This window comes from Anguilla rostrata, chromosome 15 (assembly GCF_018555375.3).
Source record: "Anguilla rostrata isolate EN2019 chromosome 15, ASM1855537v3, whole genome shotgun sequence".
Classification (NCBI taxonomy): Eukaryota; Metazoa; Chordata; class Actinopteri; order Anguilliformes; family Anguillidae; genus Anguilla; species Anguilla rostrata.
Window position 1 is genome coordinate 10,845,447 of NC_057947.1, and position 20,611 is coordinate 10,866,057.

The 20,611-nt window shown below is 50.8% G+C and overlaps 2 protein-coding genes across 3 annotated transcripts; one reads left to right on the forward strand and one right to left on the reverse strand.

The window, feature by feature from the left end:
* Positions 1–167: 167 nt before the first annotated feature.
* Positions 168–12,795, reverse strand: znf142 (zinc finger protein 142). Of its 2 annotated transcripts, none has more exons than XM_064310838.1 (9): positions 12,544–12,795; positions 9,852–9,967; positions 9,186–9,716; positions 8,071–8,316; positions 7,097–7,939; positions 6,161–6,338; positions 2,499–5,583; positions 1,879–1,984; positions 168–1,701 (listed from the first exon to the last, which is right to left on the reverse strand). In XM_064310838.1, exons 1-9 carry the CDS (start codon positions 12,546–12,548, stop codon positions 1,205–1,207), a joined length of 5,607 nt encoding a protein of 1,868 aa, XP_064166908.1. In that variant the 5' UTR covers positions 12,549–12,795; the 3' UTR covers positions 168–1,204. The 2 variants fall into 2 exon arrangements, with proteins under 2 accessions (XP_064166908.1, XP_064166909.1); XM_064310839.1 differs by having other exon boundaries at positions 9,852–10,109.
* Positions 12,796–12,849: 54 nt separating this feature from the next.
* On the forward strand, positions 12,850–18,466 carry LOC135241275 (mitochondrial chaperone BCS1). Its single transcript, XM_064311515.1, has 7 exons — positions 12,850–13,098; positions 13,322–13,784; positions 14,079–14,218; positions 14,498–14,692; positions 14,798–14,861; positions 15,610–15,859; positions 17,996–18,466. The coding sequence occupies exons 2-7, from the start codon at positions 13,465–13,467 to the stop codon at positions 18,320–18,322; spliced, it is 1,296 nt and encodes a 431-aa protein (XP_064167585.1). The 5' UTR covers positions 12,850–13,098; positions 13,322–13,464; the 3' UTR covers positions 18,323–18,466.
* Positions 18,467–20,611: the final 2,145 nt, after the last annotated feature.

Consider the following 20,611-nt stretch of genomic DNA (forward strand, 5'->3'; position numbering starts at 1 on the left):
TCACATGCATGTTTCTTCCAGTTCATTTTCTTGCTTTTAATTTAATACTCGGCGCATTTAATTATTGCACAACTTAATTAAACGCGCATTCTAATAATTCTAATGAACACCTTTCCCGCGGTTTCAATTCTATACGTCAGCGTCAGAAAACACAGCCAATGCAAAAGAGTAGCTCTCATGATTTTAATCACTCCTTTTCCATGGATTCTCATAATACCCGTTTTCTAAATTCACAACAGTACCGTTAAAGAGATTATTAAGTCGTAAGTTACATTTAGTGTCAGTCTCCAACTTTGAATTCCCAGATATACAGCCAGTAGGATTCTACTCATGAATATTCACATCTAGCAAAGCATAATTAACTTCAACAAGCCAGACAATCTTTCAATAAATACAAAATATGTGAGAAATAGACACATTTCAACTCTCAAGAAAAATGATGCTGAAAACAAAGGTACTAAATAAGATACTGATGTTAGATGATGAAATGGCCTCTTTTGGGACTTAGCAAAGCACTTTTAGAACTAAGCCACTGCAGGTCATGGTCATGAGCCATGGTCCAGACCAAGATCGGAACCAGAACTCTGTGTGAACAATATTCATACAACAAGTGGTATGAACTTTTCAGTGTGAAACATATTCATACAAGAAGCAGTATGAACATTTCAGTGTGAAACATATTCATACAACAGGTAGTATGCACTTTTCAGTGTTCAGAATTCAAAGAGTAGCACCTGAGAAGCACAGATCAATGAATGTACCACTCACTTCATATTCTTTACATTACATTATGAGTCAGGTGTTCCTGTCTGTAGCCAGGGACTTCTTGTGTACAATTTAAAAAGAATGAATGAATTAATTAATGAACAATATAAATGAGTGGATTGGCATTAAAATAATAATTGTCTTGAACAAACGGCAAGTTTTCATAACAGAGACAAAGATATCAGCTGCAACATTTCAGTGCTAGATACTGCCCTTCCAAAAAAGAGGTATACCATATGTATGCATTTAATGTGTTGTGTATGGGTGTGTATATTTATTTACAGCTTATTTACAAGATTTATTGCATTGTGTCTAAACCTGCAGTGCCCATGCAGTCACCAGTTTAGAATATCACATTTGTATATATTATATATATAATATATATTATAAGTACATTGGTACTAATATTAGAGTTCTTAGCATATGTGACAGCAGGGCTCTATTGTCCCTCTCCCTGATTGGTCTCAGCCGTGTCTTGCCCCGCCTCTGGCCCCGCCTCCCCGGGCCCCTCCGCCCCGGGCTCCAGGCGGGCCTCCTGCAGGGAGACGGTGTGGGGCCCGGGGTCCCGGCCCACGCCCCGCTCCACGCTCTGCTCGGGGTGGTGGCGCCGCAGGTGCTTGACCACCTGGAACTTCTGCTTGGCGGTGTAGGCGCAGTGCAGGCAGTGGAAGGGGTGCCGCTGGGTGTGCGTGAGGTAGTGGTGGCGCAGGCCGGCGGGCCAGCGGAAGGCCCGGCGGCAGACGCGGCAGACGTAGGGCCGCGCCTCGCTGTGCTTGCGCTGGTGCGTGCTGAGCAGGAAGCGGGTCTTGAAGGCCTTGCCGCACTCCTCGCAGATGAAGCCGCGCGCCTCGCGGTGCCGCGTCTCCCGGTGGATCCGCAGCGCGTCCGCCCGGTTGGTCCGGTACTCGCACTCGTCGCACGCGTACGGCTTGGCTCCTGCAGGGCGGGGAGGGGCGGGGGGGCGGGATGCACACACAAAACAGCCGGGACGTTAGCGACGTTAGCCGTTTCGACAGGACGGTGCGTTAGCGACGTTAGCCGTTTCGACAGGACGGTGCGTTAGCGACGTTAGCCGTTTCGACGGGACGGCGGCCTTAGCGGGCGGACGCGTACCTGTGTGTTTGGTCATGTGGTACTTGAGCTGGTTGACCCACTTGCACTTGTAGCCGCACTCCGGGCAGAGGTACTTCCGCTCGTCCTGGTGAATCCTCATGTGGTACTGAGGGGGGAACAAAGACCAGCCTTTTCACTCCTCACTCACAGCTCACCAGGCATCTGCCCAGGTAGCATTAGCAGGTTAGCAAGAACAATTAGAAAGCCACTGCTCATATGTTCTCACATACAGAATAAAATAAGTTACAGTTTGTAAGTTTGTTTTAGAACACTGTTTAAATTTGGTTAAGTTTTCTTCATATCCTGACAGATCAATAGATTAAAAGCTCTAAGAAAAAAAAAGAGTTGCCAGCTCAGTTCTCTAACCATTCTGCTACACTTCCACCCATACGCCCTCCATTAACATGCAAACAACAAACCAGATACAACAGCCGCAATGAAACTGTGGAGTTTGTAATATTTTTGTCTCATTATCATTTTTAGAAAATCTTTTAAAAATTCTTAGTCAGGAAGTTAAATGTTAAAGTGAAGCTGAAATGTGAGCGGCTTGGGGTGCAGGTGGTGGTAAGGCGGTGTGCGGGACAGCGATCGATCGGGGCGGAGGGGGAGGGGGGGCCCACCTTGAGGCGCGAGGGGTCGGCACAGGCGTAGCTGCACTGCTCGCAGCGGTATGGCTTCTCGCCGGTGTGCACGCGCACGTGCCAGGTGATCTTCTGACGGTTGCGGGTGGAGTACTGGCAGTCGGTGCACTGGTAGAGGCGGGCGCCGCCGTGGCCGCGGACGTGCTGCTCCAGCACCAGCCGGTGGCGGCAGCGGAAGTCGCACGCCGCGCACCGCAGGGGCCGGTCCTCCGGGGGGCCGCCCTCGTGCTCGTCCAGCAGGTGCTGGGCCAGCGCCTGCTTCTCGCGGGCGGCGAACGGGCACTCGGGGCAGCGCTGGGCGAAGTGGGTCCTGCGGTGCTCCTCCAGGGCGTCCCGCGTGTCGCAGCGGGCCCCGCAGGCGGCGCAGCTCAGCGGCGGCGGGTGCTCCCGGAGCGCGTGGGCCCTCAGGGCGGCCCGGCTGCGGCAGGCCAGGCCGCAGGCGGGGCAGGCCGGCGGGCCGGCGGCCTCCCGGTGCAGCCGCAGCCGGTGCTGCGTCAGGGCGGTCTCCGAGCTGAAGCGGGCGGGGCAGAGGGCGCAGGCGTGCCGGGGCTCCCCCCGGTGGCAGCTGAGCGCGTGGCGGGCCAGGTCGTTGAGGCCGTAGCCGCTGTAGTCGCAGGACGGGCAGAAGTGGGTGGGGCGGCGCTCGTGCACCCGCCGGCGGTGCAGCCGCAGCTTGGACGTGGTGCCGAAGGTCCGCGGGCACAGCGGGCACGGGTGGCGGCCCACGCCAGTGTGCAGCGACTCGTGCGCCTCCAGGCGGTAGCGGCGGGCGGTGCTGAAGCCGCAGAAGCGGCAGGCGTGCGGCCGGGCGCCCTCGTGCTTCAGGGCCACGTGCTGGGCCAGGCAGCGCTCCTGCTTGCAGGTGAAGGCGCACAGCTCGCAGCGGAGGCGCGCCCTCCCGCCCCGCCCGCCCGCCGCGGGCCTCCGCCCCCCCTCGCCGTGGACCCGCGCGTGGCGCCCGAGGGCCTCCTCCGACCTGGCCACGAAGGAGCAGCGCTGGCACTGCACGTCGCCCGGCTTCATGCAGCCCTTCGCCCGGTGCCGGTCCAGCGCCCTCTTCTGGTGGCACGTGAAAGGACAGCCCTCGCAGGCGAAGCGAGCGGCGGCCTTCGCGCCCTTCGCGCTCTTCGCCGCCTCGCCTGCGTCCTCCTCGCCTCCTTCCTCACCCCCGTAGTCTTCATCGCTATCGTCATCCTCCTCCGTTTCCGCAGCCTTAGTCAGTCGCTGTCGCCTCGAGTTTTTGGCGACACGTTTTTTCGAGTTTTTCGCTGCGCAAGCTGTGCAATGCCTTTCTATGGTCGCCAGCCTACAGGAAGTAAAGGAGCACTTGTTACATTTGAATCTGTCCTCCTCTTTCCTGTATCCCAGCTCACCCTCTAAATTGGAGGACTCTTCGGCAGGAGCTGGCTCTGCAGGGTCCACTGAATTAGCCTGGTCTGTGGCCGTTAGCTTCTTCCTGTCCTCTTCTCCCGGCACAGCAGGCTCCGCCCACTCCTCCTGAGTGGCGGTGCGGGCCTCTGCAGAGCAGCTGGGCCTTTCCTCCTCCCTTCCACACTGAGGGGGCGCGGCTGCTTGTTCGCCGGTCTCGTTACCGTGGGAACCACACCCCGACTGATTACTCTCAGCCGCGGTCTCCCCCCGCGGTTCCGTCACGCCGCTCGGGCCGGGCGCGGGGGGGGGGCCCTCTCCGGACCCCCCGGCGGCGGGGCGGGGGAACCTGCGGCTCCTCTTCAGGAGGACGGGGCACTTCCTGAGCCTGTGGGTGTCCAGGCCGCGCCGCTGCTTGAACTGGGCGCCGCAGTCCTGGCACCGCAGCGCCGCCCTGCTGGCCGGGCAGGCCGAGCGCTGGTGCTGGGCGAGGGAGGCCTGGCGGCGGGTGACGTAGGAGCAGCGCTCGCAGCGGTACACGCTGCCCTTGGTCTGCACCACCAGCATCTGCACCCGGCCCTCCAGCACCAGCGCCTCCGCCTGCTCCCTGTCCCGCCTCTTCAGGGCCTTGAGGGGGGACTCCGGCCTCGGGGACCCCTCAGCCGCCGCCGCCTCCGGGCGTCCCGAGGGAAGCGCGGCCTCCTCTTCCCCGGGGTTTCGGCTGGGGGCGGCCCCCCCCGCCCCCCCTCGGCCCTCCGCCTCGCCCTCCTCGTCGCTTCGCTCGCCGCAGTCCGCCACCGAGGCGTCGTCCTCCTCTGCGTCCGACGGCCTTGGCGACGGCGCGGCGGGCTCGGCCCCTCGGGCGGGGAGCGATTCGGGGTCCCCGGGCGCTCCCTCTGAAGCGGCGTCCCCCGCGCCCCCAGCCGCACCCTGCACACGGAGCGCATCCGCGCACCCCTCGCTCAGCATCGGGGTCAAAACCAAAGTGCAGCACTCCTCCTCCTCCTGCCCCGCCACCGATTCGCCACTCGCCGCAATTTCGGCGACTGTCGACTCTTGGTCGACGGCGACAGGACCGCCCCGTTTGCCCGGGACGCTTCCCCCTTGGCCCGCGGCGGTACCGGTACCGGCACCGGCGGCCTCCAAAACGCGGCCCCTCCCGCCCGAGACTCCCGCCGACCGGCTGTCCGCGCGCCCCGCCCCGGCCGAGCTCCCGCCTCCCCCCGGCTGCGGCGCCGGCCCCTGGGGGCAGAAGCTGAGGGACGCGGCGGCGGCGGCGCTGTTCTCCCGCTCCCGCTGGGCGTAGCGCTCCAGCCACGCCGTGTCGCCGGGCACGTAGCCGTGCGCCTTGCGCTTGTGCAGGAACAGGCTGGTGCTGCTGAAGGTGCTGTATGCGCAGAGCGCGCAGCGGAACTCCCGCAGGCGCGTGTGCTTGCAGTTCTCGTGGTTGTGCAGCGCCTGCCGGTACTGCGTGCGGTAGGCGCAGTACTTGCACTGGAAGACGGGCGGCTGGCTCTCGACGCCGCCGCCGCCGCCCTGCGCGTGCTTCAGCTGCATGTGCTTGCGCAGCTCGTACTTGCGCTTGCAGGAGAAGGCGCACACCTCGCAGATCAGCGACTTCTCCTGGTGCCGCAGCTTGTGGCTGCTCAGCTGGTCCGCGCGGTGGCAGCGGTACGAGCACTGGTCACACTGGTACCTGAGGAGAGAGCGGACGCGCGTTAGAGAACAGGCTGAAGGGAAGGAAACTGGTCCTGTCCCTGATTACGTCTAATTATGAGTTATGTACACATTATTCATTTATCAGTCGCCTGTATCGCACACAGGGCCTTAGATTTGTGTGAAGTGCTGTTTTTTACCAAGCACACTCAGATACTGGCAGGTTTATATTTGCAGAAACAAAGGTTTAAATATGTACAGGCTTAACAAACACCAGCTTAAATATGCACAGGCTTAAATATGTATTGACTTAAATATGCACAAGCTTAAATATGCAGCCTTAAATATGCACAGGCTTTTATATGTATAGACTTAAATATGCATAAACCTGAATATGGACAGACTTAAATATGCACAGACTTAAATATTTCTTGTCTTAAATATGAATGTCTTGCCTAAATCAATTCAATGTTTCTCATTCTGACACCGTATCAAAGTAGCTGAGATGACGGTCTCCTCAGACAACACCCTAATTCACTATATGGTCTCCCTGTGCATCTGTAACCACCCCCCACCCCCACCCCCCCCCAAAAAAAAAAGGTAGCGGCCGGACTGACCGGAGGTCCCCCGCATGCTTGCGCATGTGCACGTTCAGGTAGTGCTTCCACTTGGTGACGTAGCCACACTCGGAGCACATGTGGTTCTTGGCGTCGGAGTGCGTCAGCATGTGCTTGGAGAGATAGGTCTCATCCCGGCACCTGAAATTACACAGCTTGCACTTATGCGGCTTTTCTCCTGGAAAACAATTACAGTCGGCCCGTTAAAAACACGCGTCAGTCACAGCGCTTTCTGATATTACAGACGTGACAGAGGGCAGCAGTGACCACAGTTACGCTGCAAAAAACAACCGTCTTAACAAGTGTTTTAGCCTTGTGTTTTGCCTTATTTCTTTCTCTCCTATAGAAAATATTAGCTTGTTTTAAGTCATTTTTTGCTTAACAAGTGAAACCCCACTCACCCCATTTGCAGTATTTTCGCCTTATTTTGCCAAAAATGTAATAGAAATAAGTCTACACACTAAAGTGCTTGTTAAGACTTTGGTCTGGTTTGGTTTTTGCAGTGCACTGCCTGTGCATTAGGGTTAGGGTTAGGGGTTAGGGTTGGGGTTGCAGTTAGGGGTTACAGATTAGGGGTTAGGGATTAGGGGTTACAGGTGAGGGGTTAGGGTTAGGGGTTACAGGTTAGGAGTTAGGGTTTAGGGGTTACAGGTTAGGAGTTAGGGTTTAGGGATTAGGAGTTACACGTGAGGGGTTAAGGTTTGGGGGTTAGGGGTTAGAGGTTAGGGTTAGGGGTTACAGATTAGGGGTTAGGGGTTATGGGTTTGGGTTAGGGGTTAGGTTTAGGGGTTAGGGGTTATGGGTTAGGGGTTAGGTTTAGGGTTTAGGGGTTAGGGGTTATGGGTTTGGGTTAGGGGTTAGGTTTAGGGTTTAGGGGTTAGGGGTTAGGGGTTAGGTTTAGGGTTTAGGGGTTTAGGGGTCAGGGGAGTCCCTCACCGGTGTGCAGGAGCATGTGCCGCCCCAGCACCCGCTTGTGCGCGGTGACGAAGCTGCACTGCGGGCAGCGGTGGATCTTCTCGTTGGCGTGCAGGCGGCCCACGTGCCCGTCAAACTCCACGGGGTTGAAGGTGGCGAAGGGGCAGAAGGCGCAGACCAGCCGGCGGTCGCCGGCGTGGCCCTGGCGCCTGTGGCGCTGGAAGCGGCTCTTGTTGGAGCAGGAGAAGTCGCACTGCTCGCAGTGGAAGGCCAGGTGCGTGCGGTGGTGCGCCTCCATGGCCTCCGGGCTCCCGAAGAGGGCGCGGCAGGCGTGGTGGCGGCACTCCACGACGCCGGCCCCGTGGGCGTCGGCCGCGTGCCTCCGCAGCTCCCGCCGGTCCGCCGCCTGGAAGCCGCAGCCCTCCTGGAAGCAGCCGAGGGGGCGGCCGTCCGGCGCGGCGCGGTGCGACTTCATGTGCGCCTTCAGGGCGCGGCTCAGCCGGAAGCCCTTGCCGCAGGCGGGGCAGGGGTACGGCGCCGCCGCCGCCGCCCCCGTCCCCTCCCCCTCCTCCTCCTCCTCCTCGCCGTGGACGCCGGCCAGGTGGCGGCGCAGGGCGTTGCGCTCCACCGCGCGGTACTCGCACAGGTGGCAGCGGTGCGGCTTCTGGCCCTCCTCGCGCAGGAGGTGCACGCGCAGCTTGCTCTTGCTGGTGAAGTGGCGGCGGCAGGCGGGGCACTGCAGCCGCGGGTCGGGGAAGTGCAGGTGCATGTGCTCCAGCAGGTGCGTGCGCTTCTTGAAGCAGCGCCGGCACTCCGGGCAGATGTGCGTGCGGAACATGTGCTCCGTGCCCTCCGCCACGTGACCTTTTTTCGTGCAGGGGAGACGGCGGGTCAGCGTCGAAACGCCGGCGCTCACTTCACCGTAACTTTTAATTTAAACGAAAACGGACGCGACACGGGTGAAAAACATGCCGGGGGTACGAAATGAGACTTACATGTCGAGTGGTGGTCTTCTGGGCCTGTGGCAGCTGCGGTCCCTTCCCTCTCCTTCTCTTCTCTTGCTTTCTTATTGATGTGTCCCTCCTCCTCCTCCTCCTCCTCTTCTTCTTGAGGCTCATCGGCCGTGGGAGGAGTGTTGGTCTGGGGCCTTTTCCGCCTCCCTGGTGCACACGGCCCGTTCCCATGCAACTCTGCCCCTCTTGAACTCACCTCCATTTTCTCTGAGTCGTCAGCTTGCTCCCCTGAGTAACAAGACCATTTACAGCAATGATGTGACCCTGGAGTGCAATGCACATTCACTCAGAATAGCTACTAGCATACAGCACATTCACTCAGAATAGCTACTAGCATACAGCACATTCTATGCAGACTAGCGACTAGCATACAGCACATTCACTCAGAATAGCTACTAGCACAGAGCACATTCTACACAGAATAGCTACTAGCATACAGCACATTCTATGCAGACTAGCTACTAGCATACAGCACATTCTACACAGAATAGCTACTAGCATACAGCACATTCTACAGACAGCGATAGCAACACTTCATCTGATCTACTAGCACGAGCACATTCTACACAGAATAGCTACTAGCATACAGCACTTAGCAGACTAGTACTAGCTACGACATTAGAATAGCTACTAGCATACAGCACATTCTATGCAGACTAGCTACTAGCATACAGCACATTCTATGCAGAATAGCTACTAGCATACAGCACATTCTATGCAGACTAGCTACTAGCATACAGCACATTCTATGCAGAATAGCTACTAGCATACAGCACATTCTATTCACAGCACTAGCACAGAACACATCATAGAACACATTCTCAACTACTCTCTGGATGCCCAACAACAATGATGAGCATGTAACATAAATGCTTAACTTTAATAACATACTAAATTCTGACTTCAGACCACTTCAGAGTAATGGCATTAGCCTGAGGTTAATGCAGAAGACAATTTTCTGGAGAAGAAATGCTTGCTGTGCATATTTTCTTTGCAAGACAATGCAGTCATTCCGTTGGATGAAATTTCAACACTGAGACATGTAAGCACAAGGCAGTAAATGGAAAGGCCGGGCGTAAACAATAAGGTCCTCTTACCTTCATCACCAGCGCCAGGGGGGTGACTTGTCCGGCGGTGCTCGCCCAACTGCTTGGCATTTGCCGTGGTGAATTGGCACTGGGGGCAGTGGAAAGGCACGTGGTTGCGCCTGTGTTTCTCCATCTCCTCCCCAGTGCGGAACGCCAGGCGACAGGAGCGGACTGCACAGGGGACCGGCGTCAGAGAGTGCGCAACGCGCAGGTGCGTCTGGTACTCCCGCCGGTCCGCACCGACGAACTGGCAGCCAGGCTCCGAACACTGCACGGGACCTGGGGGCTCCACCGCATGGCTTCTGAAGTGTCTCTTTAACGTGCTGGGAAGCGGGAAGGTCTCATCGCACCGCGGGCACTTGTACAGGTCCGAACGCGTCTTTACTGTAGCCTCCTCCGGCGGCGGCAGGCGCGGCGTGCAGGAGGTCGAAGCCGAAACCAGGCAGGGATGAGACGAAAAAAGATTGCTGTCGGGAAAATTCTGCCGGCACTTCTCACAGTGGTACAATCCTTCGGTCTCCAGTGACACGTCTGTTAATTCTGTTGAAGAGAAATGACACGTCCGTCACTAAACACTGCAACGAATTTTAAACAACGCGCTCATTGCTGCCGTAATAGGTCCCGTCAAAAGCGTATGTATCTGTGAACGCTGAAGTATAACGGTCGTGGTATTACCTATTGTGTCACCGTTGACAATTTTTTCCAGCAGTACTTCTGTGGCGCTGCTGTGATCCACAGTCTCCGCTGAGTTTGTGTCCATGGCTGCTCCGGAAGACTGCTCGTTTATGGTGCTGTTGAGGAAAGAACCTGGAACTCAAGGGATCTTATCTCCCACAGTGCGATGATAATGACCGTTGCGTTGGCCACCCAGAAACAGTCTGGCAGGTGCTTTTGTTCCCCCGAATTCTTCTCTTTTCTTAACATATAACGGTACTTCACATAACACAGAAATAAGACTGTTTTCATTATACAGTAACATGACAAATAGTTAGCTACTGTTGTCGTAGAATTATTTCTTACTGTAAAGAATCCCTGACTTGTTTACATTCTGGACAGATGTGACTGCAATGTGAATCTATCGCAGTTTTCGTCGCAGCACTTCCGACACAAGCAATATCGGGAGCACTATCCTAAAATATCCCATTACCATGAAGAGTGCCTGTCCCGCTCGCATATTAATGTGTTACCAGCCAGCACAATTAGACGATACCAAGAAATGCTATCTTTGGGGAGAAATGGCTATATGCTGTCACTGTCATGGTTCCATATTCCGTTTGCTACTGGTCGTGGTTTGTACTAATCGACGCCTTTTGCGTGCTAATCGGCTACTCAGCATCCCTGTTGAAGAAACTGAGTGCTTATTCAGGGAACTGAGTGTGGTAACCTTCAGAACCGCCTGAGGGCGCTCCGACATTCCCTTTGATTATGACTGATTGTTTGCACCTGACTGAGCGAGTTTATATACGCTCACGTGAGCTCTGTTCTTCGCTTTAGTGTCTATTTGCGTTACACGAAAGCCGGTAACAGTGAAAAGCTCTCTTAGCGAAAGTGTGGTAAGGAAAAAGGTATAGGATTTTCTGAATCTAGCTTTTGTTCTGACTAGCAGTAAGACTTCGGTCCTACTAGTCACCTAGCTTTATTCTTTATTTCCTTAAACGCCTTTTTGCCTTCCTCATCAGGAGACACCTTTTCTTTCGCTTTTCTCCAGACTGCACTGCAGTCTTTCTAAAGTTCACTCACTCCTTATGCCTCCGTTTCGTTCTCATGTAGAGACGTTTCACGGTGGGATCATCTCCCTTAGGAGTTGAGTCATTTCTTTTCGTTACCCCCTCTAGTCTCTAACGGAGACCTAGTGGTTATTCCACTTTGGTGGTTAACTCAAAGAAACCGCTTTTTGAATTCACTGTAGTTGCGTGTGGTCGTTAGCACTTCCCCACCCTCACAGTCACTGCATTTAGATGAAACCTAACATGCATAAAAAAACAAACAAACAAAAAAAAGTCCATCACTAGTGCAATCTGTTTATAATGCCATCACAGCGCAGAGTGTTTATAACCATATAGCGATGCACTCCCTTACAAAAAAAGAAGAAAAGAAAACTGTAGACTATACGTGAAGTCTGAATATAGACCCACTGGTCTGCCTTTGACAACTATGGGACTAAACTGCCTACTTGAGTATACTTCATGTACTGAAAGTTGCAGAGAAGTTCAAGTATAAGCCTAAGTGATTAAGAGTTCAGAAGTGAACCTAGTATCCATTCTTATTTTAAGAACGTATGCTACGTCAGTGTGCATATAAAACGTTGTAGGCTCCAACTTGTCAAAGTTCCCTTTAGCCTAAAACTGGTTATTCAATTAGTAGGCCTATCATATGATATCATGAGACATCCCACCACCACCCCATCATAGAATTCAAGGACGAATCCCTACTTAGAAAACTGAAGTGAGCCTCAGCCATGTTTTTGGCTTAATTAAACAGACCGTACAGGCAAAAATGTTATTTTTGGGAGAAATCATTGAAAATGCATGATGATAGGACAACACCTTATTCCTGATTTCTTTATTGTTTTTTGTTTTTTTGTAAGGGGTTGCGGCGCTATATGGTTTTAAACACTTCGCGCTATGATGGCATTACAAACAGATTACAAGGGTGATTGATGAGTTATTTATTTATTATCAATAATAGGTTTGATCGAAATGCAGTAGCTTACCAGGATATAGCCTTCCCCCCAAAAGTCAAGATGGCATTTCTCGATATCGCCTAATTGTGCCGCCTGATAATACGCAAGCGGGTCAGGCACTTTTCAAGGTAAGAATACATTTTTGGACAGCGCTTCCGATATTGCTTGTGTCGAAAGTGTTGCGACGAAAACGGCGAAAAATTGCAGTCACATCTGTACAGAATGTAAACAAGTCAGGGACTCTTCACGGTAAGAAGAAATTTTACGATAACGTTACCTAATGCATTTTTACGAGCGAGCAAAGCTTTCTAGGGAATGTTGCAAGAAATATTTCTGATTTGTCCTTATCAATAAATATAGACAGACAATGTTGTCCTAAAAATTCAAAATTAAAAAGCGAACAGTGTATGTATCTATTAAGTTAACAGACAGAGCCGGCTTGTCCAGCGCTGCATATTCAAAACAAATTAGGACCTCCTGCGTGAGCTTTCGAGACTTCTGTCTCTGATAAACAGCGCATTTTAGCTAGCCGTCAGATCACGGTTTAAATCGTTCACTTAAGAATACCTTTCTCGGAATGAAAGCTTTGAGAACAGGTTCACACAATACGTAAAAAACGAGAAGCCTTTTAAACGCAACAGTTTTATCAGCCGTAGGTAGCTGAATTATTGACAGTTTACTCACATCATTCCGTATCAGCTTGTCTGAGTCGCCATTTTTTGTTTATTTTTGGTTTGAGTGGTGCGCAGCATCAAATTCCTCCACTGGACAAGTTTGTCCACAAAATGCCTTGGTAGCAAACATATAAAAATAGATATAAACATTTAAATAAGGTATCGCTCTTTTAAAACATTCGTCATAGCTGTATCCCTCCGAAATTAGTATATTTATGACATTTTGCGATTTTTCCCTTATAGGTAAGAACTATAGTTGGTACCTTTTTTTCTATCGGACACATTTAACTGAAGGACAGCGGAAGTTATTAGAGGTCGCCATGTGATTTGTCGGCTGAAATATGATTCAAAGCAAATAGCTGTGTCCAATGCAAAGGCTTGGTAGGATGTCAAACAAAATAACATGTACAGTAAAGTAGCAAAATGTGTCTTGCAAATTGTATACATTCCAGTCATAGTCAACCGTGTGGCGTATGTGTATGCATAAATTAGGAACCCGGACAACATATAGCTGGGTCGTTAGGCCGGTCGAAACTAGCTCGTTTTGTCCGAAGTGGCATTATAGGTGAGTAGGCAGCTAAATTTTTTTCATAGAATCGTTTAGTCGGTGTTACACAATGATATATGTAACCTATTGAATAACTCTATTAAAATAATCATAAGCATGATATCTACAGTGGATAATTTCAATGAAATACCATTAACTTTACGAGGAAAATACTTGCTAGATGTAAAAATGCTAAATAAAAAGTTCTGTTCTTTCTTTCGTTTTTCCCTCTGTCTGGCAGGTTGTCCAGTTACTTATTGTTTGTGATGGCTGATTTCAGCTTCCCAAACCCCTTGAACACTTATTTCTCTTAGTGTAAAAGTTTGATTCAGGTCCATCTGTTCAGGGCAAAGGTTTTTACACCATTGTGTACCCTTTAAGACCATGCCCCTTTCAGACTTCTTGGGGGCTCTGAAGGATAACCCCTATTTTGGGGCTGGCTTTGGGCTGGTGGGGGTTGGCACGGCACTGGCGTTAGCCAGGAAGGGGGCTCAAGTTGGCATGATATTCTTTCGGCGAAATTACATGATCACCCTGGAGGTCCCCAGCCGGGACAAGAGCTATCATTGGCTGCTCAGCTGGATCACCAAACACGCCCGCCACACACAGCACCTGAGTGTGGAGACTTCCTACCTGCAGCACGAGAGCGGTCGCATTCATACCCAGTTCGACTTTCACCCCAGCCCCGGAAACCACATCATCTGGTGAGTGACTTCTACCCACAGCATTATAGAATACATTAAGCACACTGAGCAACATTAGCATTACCTGAGCAAACTGAGCAACATTAGCATACCCAGAGCAAACTGAGCAACATTAGCATACCCTGACCAAACTGAGCAACATTAGCATACCTTGACCAAACTGAGCAATATTAGCATACCGATGCTAATGTATACCAATACTACAGGAGCATACAAATTCTATGCATTGAGAATAAACGCAAACAGAACCTGTTCTAAGCAATGTGCCTGTGCTTGTTCACACCGGATCTGCAGGTACAAACACAAATGGATCAGAGTGGAGAGGACCAGGGAGAAGCAGATGGTGGACCTCCACACGGGCACACCGTGGGAGTCGGTCACATTCACTGCGCTGGGGAGGGACCGCGAGGTCTTCTTTAACATCCTGCAGGAAGGTAGTACCGTGCAAAAACACCAGCCGTGTGCGGATGCTGTTGTCCAAAGCCCCTGCTGTAATTTAATGTCCTCCATGTTTTATTACATATTTCTGAAGTTACCTGGCAGTGTTTTTTACACAACATTTTACAGTGCCAGTTTTAAGTGTTCATATGTTGAGTGGTCATAATGTATATTGTCTAAATGATTACATCAGCATAATGGCTGTTAAGCTGTCATGGCATTCTGGGTACTGTAGTAAAATGTCCCCTTCCCTGTGTCTCTGGTTGTCATGGCAGCGAGGGAGCTGGCTCTGAAGCAGGAGGAGGGGCGGACGGTGATGTACACGGCCATGGGGGCGGAGTGGAGGCCTTTTGGCTTCCCGCGGCGACGGCGACCCCTGAGTTCGGTGGTGCTCGACCAAGGAGTGGGCGAAGGGATAGTGGAGGACGTGAAGGAGTTCATCGGCCATCCCAAGTGGTATACGGACAGAGGTAGAGTCTGCACTGATGGCTCAGGGGATTGGATGGCATTCTGGGAATGCATAGTCCTCCCGTGCGTCTGCTTTGCCTGACTGCGCTGTGCGTTTTGTGATCCAGGGATTCCGTACAGAAGGGGCTACCTGCTTTACGGACCTCCGGGCTGTGGAAAGAGCAGCTTCATGTGAGTCACTTCCTGGGTTATTGAGCCCTGTTTCCTGTCTTCTCCTACTTTCAGTGGTTGGAGATTTCCGGCTCAAATCGAGCCGTTTACAGCAATCCACCTCAGATCATGTCACCCCTAATATTCGTGACAAAGTGGAAATTAAGAGTTTGTTTCCTTTCCTTGATTTCTATGATTTTTGTTCCTTTCTGCTGAATTGGGAAAATGGTTGTTTTTCAACAGTATTTTGGCAGGATGAAATGTTTGAAAATTAAGTAGTAGATATAATATTAAAGTAGTCTGTTGCCTGCTTACATAAATTGAGCATATTTAGCATTTGCCCTGCCTTTACATATTGACAAAATGAAGAACTGTTTGATTTCCCCTTCAGTTTACCTCCTCAGCTTCACCCTAACAGCCTAAGCTAAATTAAGCCTATTGCCTGGCAGGAATCAACCATTTCATTGATTCCAAAGGGCAGTAGGACTATAATAAACCTGGGTGTGCGTCTTATCTGTGTTCACAATCCCCCCTTTATTGTAGATCCATAGAGTGTTTGTGACATATAGAAAAAGTAAAAGAACCTGAATGGGCGAAAGAATGTGGTGAGACAGACAGTAGAAGCGAGCTGTGTATCTGCTTAGTTTTAATGTGTGTGTGTGTGTGTGTGTGTGTGTGTGCGTGTGCGTGTTTCAGCAGTGCTTGCTGGGGAATGGGCTAGTATCTATGTGTGTGTGCGTGTGTGCGCGTGTGCGCGTGCGTGTTTCAGAACAGCTCTTGCTGGAGAGCTGGGCTACAGTATCTGTCTGATGAGCCTTAGCGACCGCAGTCTGTCTGACGACCGGCTGAACCACCTGCTGAGCGTGGCCCCGCAGCAGAGCATCATCCTGCTGGAGGACGTGGACGCCGCCTTCGTCAGCCGCGAACTCCTGCCCACCGAGAGTACGGAGCGGGGTCTCACCATCGCACAGCCTCGCAATCCACACGCAATCGCACAATCTCACAGTCCACCCGCAATCTCATAATCCACCCGCAATCTCACAATCTCACAATCCACCCACAATCTCACAGTCCACCCGCAATCTCACAATCCACCCGCAATCTCACAATCCACCCGCAATCTCACAATCTCACAATCCACCCGCAATCTCACAATCCACCCGCAATCTCACAATCTCACAATCCACCCGCAATCTCACAATCCACCCGCAATCTCACAATCTCACAGTCCACCCGCAATCTCACAATCCACCCGCAATCTCACAATCTCACAATCCACCCACAATCCCACAATCCACCCGCAACTATCTCATCAGCCTATCTCACCCAATCTCCTGACACCGCTAACCACTGCACTCCCCTTCACAATCACATCCCTGCATGCAGACGTGACAGCCCCCATCTCAGTCCCCCGCGAACTCCTCCCACCGATCTACGGTCCACCCATCGTCACAGTCCCGCAATCCACACCACAGCCACCCAATCTCACATCCACCCGCAATCTCTAATCACCCGCAATCTCACAATCTCACAATCCACCCACAATCTCACATCCACCCCAATCTCACATCCACCCGCAATCTCACAATCTCACAGTACCGCAATCTCCAATCCACCCAATCTCACAATCCACCCCAATCTCAATCATTACCGCAATCTCACAATCCAAATCACCACAATCTCACAGTCCACCCCAATCTCATCAATCCACCAATCTCACATCCCAATCTGCCAATCTACCAATCTCACATCTACAATCACCAACAAGCTCAATACAGTTAGTGTTCGTATTAATCAAATCTTCACAATCCAATCCACCACTATCTCAAATCCAAAACCACAATCTTCACATCCAAATTCACCCTTGCCACTGACATTTTCCTTACTGAACTTTGTGTGTACTAAACAGAGGCTGTGTACCCAGTTGAGTGTGTGTATTAAACTGGGTTTTATATACTAATCTAAGCATTTGTACTAAACTGGGTGTGTGTTCTAAATTGAGTCTGTGTACTAAAAGGGGTGTGAGTACTAAACTGGGTGTGTGTACTAAACTGTTTATACGAAACTGAGTTTTTATACTCAATTGAGTGTGTGTACTATATTGGGTCTTGTGTACTAAATTGTGTGTGTGTGTGTACTAAGTGGATGTTACTGAAACTTCGAGCTCTGCTCAGACCCTTGCGTCAGGCGGAGGGACTCAGGGCTCTCCGCTGGATGGGTCTCAGCCGGATGCTTCTGCCCATCGAGGTCGCAGGTGTTCAGGATTCAGTCAGATTTCACTCCTGAATTAATACGGGTGTCGGATTATTTTCTTTACAAAAATCGTCTCTGTATAAAAATGCCAAAGAACTACAGATGTCTGCTAAAATAAAGGAACACTTGGGAAAATGAGGGACACAGAGTATACTGAAAGCATGTGCTTCCACACAGGTGTGATTCCTGAGTTGATTAAGCAGTTAACTTCCCAGCATGCTCAGGGTTGTGTATGAAAATGTTGGACACGCCCTGTTGCACATTATTCGCCATAGTTTTATATTGGCTGATATCAATTTTGGGCATGAGCAGGCAGATATGTCAATAACAGTAGGCTATGTTGAAAATTATACAGAGAGGGATGCTATGGTTGGTGTGTCCAGTTGCCTGTTCATTTTCTTTTGTTTGTAATTCCAAGGTAAGAAAGCCGAACGTCGCTTGCATCCGGCTCTTAAACTGCTCTGTGCTGTTGGTGTAGCGTAGCTCCTCTCCACAGGAGGGCTTCTGGAGACAGCCATGTTGTCTGCATGTCAATCACAGTGTGGTGGAGGGCTGCACAAACACAGCTGTTAAAGCACAGAGGGCCTGTTTATCCCACAGCCCTGCAGCGAGGCTCTGGGCGGGGTTGCTGCCCCAAGACCTCATGGGGTTTACTGAGGGATTATTGCTCAAAACCAAATTTTAACACTAACAATGGCGATCAGCAGGCGGTGCTGGTTTTGGCTGGCGGTCGCACGAGTTCCCTGTTGAATCGGCAGTGTAGCATAGTGGTTAGAGAACTGGGCTCTGAGGCTGCAGGTTCGATTCCCGTGTGTGGCACAGTCCCTTGTGCCTTTGAGCAAGGGACACACCCTGAACTGTTTAAATCATGTCCAGTCGAATACATGGATTGTATGTAAAAGAATGTAAACTTCAGAAAAATGGCTCTAAACGACCCCTGGTTTTCCTGCTTGCCCCCCCCCCCCCTTCACCCCAGACTGGACCCGGCTCTGATCCGGCCGGGCCGGGTGGACGTGAAGCAGTACGTGGGGCACTGCACCCCCTGGCAGCTGGCGCAGATGTTCCGGCGGTTCTACCCGGACGAGCCGGCGACGGAGGGGGAGCGGTTTTCGGAGAGCGCGCTGGCGGCCCACCCCAAGCTCAGCGCGGCGCAGGTGCAGGGACACTTCATGCTGTTCAAACTGGACCCGGCCGGCTCCATCCTCAACGTGGCCCAGATCAAGGACTGATGGGGACGCAAGGCATTCTGGGACGCAGGGCGCTGTGCGCGAGTCAGTGCCACAGCTCTGGACTTAACCGCTGTCCGCCAGTAAAGCACTATTCACACCCAGTCGAAATGTCTTCTTTTTATTAAATAAAATGGCACTTGATTAGTTCTGTGTTGCATATTGTACTGGACTGTATGACTTGTGTGAAATTAGTATGGTCTGGTTTATGACCCATACAAATGATTACTGAGGAGTGGAAGTTCAGTTGTCATCGGAAGGACGTTATTACCCAGTGTGCTTTGCGCTGTAAACCACAATGAGCGTGACGCTGAATCACCTGGTGGCCATGTTTTGTCTGTGGAATTAATGATGTGTGTGTTGCACTGGGGGATTTTCTTTCTTGGTTGTATTTCCTAAATCCTAAATCCACAGGCGTGGATGGTTCAATGCGTGTTACATGTATTTGAAAAGGAGTCAGTCTTTACAGAATGTCATTAGTGGCCCGGTAGTCAGTGATTCTGATGCGAAACTGCTGCTTATCTTTAAAAATGTCAGAGTTGCAGGTGTATCATTGTGTATTTAAAAGCTGTTTCTGTTTTTTTTCCCCAGGAATATTTTTGTAGGTGAGAGCGAATTTCCAATCAGTTCAGTGCCCTTCAGCTGTTGCCCCTGATAAAAACAAACGGCTGTTTGAGGTGTTGCTGTATGTAGGGAAATGCTGTATTGCTTCCTGTGCAGCACTGACACCTAGTGGACACTTACAGTATGTTCATTTTTTTGTGATTGGCAGACGGTGTGTTGAATGATTTCAGACAAAATGTTCACTATTAAAGTAGTGCGAAATATTAAATGTTAAATATACAGTACCTTCAGAAAGTATTCACCCCCTTGGAATATTTTCACATTTTGTGCTGGTATACAGATTTTAATGCATTGAAATACTTTTCTTCCTTTGAAAACACAATAACACAACTGGGGCGGCAGTGTAGTATAATGGGTAAGGAGCTGGTCTTGTAACCTAAAGGTCACAGGTCCAATTCCTGGATCAGACACTGTCGTTGGACACTTGAGCAAGGTACTTAACTTACATTGCTTCAGTTTATATCCAGCTGTATAAATGGATGCAAAAGTTGTGTAAGTCGCTCTGGATTACTGGCATAAGTGTGATGCAAAAATCTATTTGATTCAACATTTCATAAAGAAACAGACATTTTTAATTCCAATAGGATTCACCGCCCAATACTTTGGTCAATACGTTGGCAGATGGGTATTTAGCAGGAATTACAGTTCAGAGTCTTCTCAACTATACAAGAGCTTTGCATTTACTTTTTTTCAGCTGTGCAAAATTAAGTTAAAGGATGAACTTTTAAGTAAATCAAAGCAATAAAGTCTAATATTTGCTGGCATAGGCTTTAAATGCTGCAATAACGGCATTTATACCCTACTGACATCACCAGGCGTTGGTGTCTTTAGAAATGCCTTTCCAGGCCTTCACTGCTTTCAGTTGATCTTTGTTTCAGGGGGTTTCTGTCTTCAGTTTCCTCTTCAGGAAGTGAAATACATGCTCTGTAGGATTTAAATCAGATGACTTTTCACTCCCCATTGATGAATTCTTTGGTTGTGTAGGCAGTGTGTTTGAGGTCACGGTCTAGCTGCAAGACAAAGCATCAGCTGATGAGGTTGGAGGAGTTTCTTTGTACATGTTTGTACACTTCCGAATTAATCCTACTGCTGCCATCCTTTGGTGCATCTTCAATAAAGGTAAGAGAGCCTGTTTCAGAAGCAGCCATACATGCCCAAGCTATATTTCACAGAGGAGAAGGTATGCTTTTGGATCATGGACTTGCTTCTCTTCTGCACACTTTCGCATTTGGCACACCTGACTCTACTAATTAGCTGCTCAACAAATTCTCTAGCCGTTGAATGAGGTGAGCTTTGTTAGGGTTGGAGTGAAAACCTGCAGGACGGTAGATCTAGCTGCTGAGTGAGGTGTGCTTGGTTAGGGTTGGAGTGAAAACCTACAGGACGGTATATCTAGCTGCTGAGTGAGGTGTGCTTGGTTAGGGTTGGAGTGAAAACCTGCAGGACGGTATATCTAGCTGCTGAGTGAGGTGTGCTTGGTTAGGGTTGGAGTGAAAACCTGCAGGACGGTAGATCTCCAGGAACAGGGTTGGTTTACCACTGCTCTGTTTGCTGATTTGAGACTTTACCCCGTGGGCGCTTGTTCAGTCAGCTGTGGGCTAAGTGCAATAGGCTTAAGAACTCCTTTGTTCCCCTGGCAATAAACATGCTCAACAGACACAGATATAT